This window comes from Bison bison, unplaced genomic scaffold (genome assembly GCF_000754665.1).
Source record: "Bison bison bison isolate TAMUID 2011002044 unplaced genomic scaffold, Bison_UMD1.0 scf7180017864236, whole genome shotgun sequence".
Taxonomy (NCBI): Eukaryota; Metazoa; Chordata; class Mammalia; order Artiodactyla; family Bovidae; genus Bison; species Bison bison.
The window spans coordinates 2,192,488-2,193,905 of record NW_011494808.1 but is presented as its reverse complement, the minus strand read 5'-3'; the positions used below and the strand labels follow the sequence as shown (position 1 = coordinate 2,193,905).

General features: G+C 48.4%; 1 protein-coding gene across 1 annotated transcript; it reads right to left on the bottom strand.

Moving 5' to 3' along the window:
- Positions 1-5: 5 nt before the first annotated feature.
- LOC104993261 (protein fem-1 homolog C-like) lies at positions 6-1,154 on the bottom strand (the record flags this gene model as incomplete). Its single annotated transcript, XM_010846442.1, has 1 exon — positions 6-1,154. A coding segment is annotated over exon 1 (1,149 nt), but the record flags the coding sequence as incomplete, so codon positions are not given.
- Positions 1,155-1,418: the final 264 nt, after the last annotated feature.

Here is a 1,418-nt window from a genome sequence, read left to right as displayed (position 1 = left end):
TGGTTTATAGGCTGGATCAAATTCTTAGCTATTTCCTTCTCATCCAGCAAATCACTAGCAGTTTGTTTGTGCAAGTTTGTGGCATCAAAATGTGCACCTGATTTAATAAGGAGATTCATGATGTCTGGATGGTTGTTCAGAGCAGCGATATGGAGGGGACTGTTGTCATCGGAGTCTCTGACGTTCACATCAGCACCACATTCTATCAGTATTGCAGTAACTTGCAGAGATGGAAATTTACAAACAGGGTACCGCCCTACACAGGTAGTATTCTTGTCCACAGCCAGATGAAGAGGGCTGAAGTTATTCTTTCCCCTTGGATGCAGCTTAAGAAACCTGTATATAGTCTGCTTTTTGAAATGGTCCTGTTCTAGAGTACAAGGAACTTTTTCTAATAAGCAAATCAAGTGCAAAATGATGGAAAGAGCCTTATTCAACTGTAGCGGGTCAGCTGGACACTGAGCCTGTTTGACGGCTCGCTCTATTTCAAGGACACTTTTGCCCAGTATGCCCATAAGGTCATCAAAGGTAACAGTGGTGCCCAGCAGGCCTTTAGCCCTATCCTGCAGCATGAAAGAGAACAGTTCTGCAAAAGACAACAGGCTGCTGGCGGTCATTGGGCTGAGAGGGTCCAAATTGTTCTGCTGCATATCCAAAGCATACTTCCATAGGTTGATGCATCGTTTGAAATTTCCAGAGTCTGCATAGACAGCACCTCTATATCTAATATAGTAAGAGGTGTCAGGATGAGAAGGACCGAGAATGCGTTCTCTAATTAACAGTGCCTGCATTCTCATCTCATCAGGATCAGCAATAAGACCTTCTAGCTCTTCTGCACTGTTCACTTCTTTGGCGTAATCATAAGCCATTATTAGTGTCTGCGGTACTGGTTTGCTAATGATATTAGTCCTATCACTGTACCTCATGTTCATTGCCTTTTTCCAGTATTTCAAAGCCCCAAGGAGGTCTCTTTTTTTGTCTACAAATGTAGCTCCCAGGAGCTCTAGTGCATTGATCCGTTCTGTCTTGCTGGTCTGTGCACCGCGAGTCCTGGGGACGACACCGCATAGGAGCCTGTCTGGGCTCGGCTTTGTGGGGAGGGGGAGGACTGGAGAGAAGGCAGGATCCTGGAGAAGCAAACCCTCCAGGGTCATTGTGCCCAGCTGCCTCGTTTACAGATAAGGAAACTGAGCCCCAGGAGGCCCGGTGTCAGGGTAGGGAGAGTCCCAGCCCTCCCGGTCCCAGGTCCCCATCTAGGGTGGATGGGAGGATGGGCGAACTGTCTCCTCACGGTCTCCTGGGGCCCCGGGGAATGATTGAGAGGCCTGTTTAAGGTGACAGCGTGCAGAGCACCTGTTGACTGGTATTTCAGTGAGCCTCAAAGCTCAGTGGGGGCTGGGGGGTGGTGGTTACTGTAA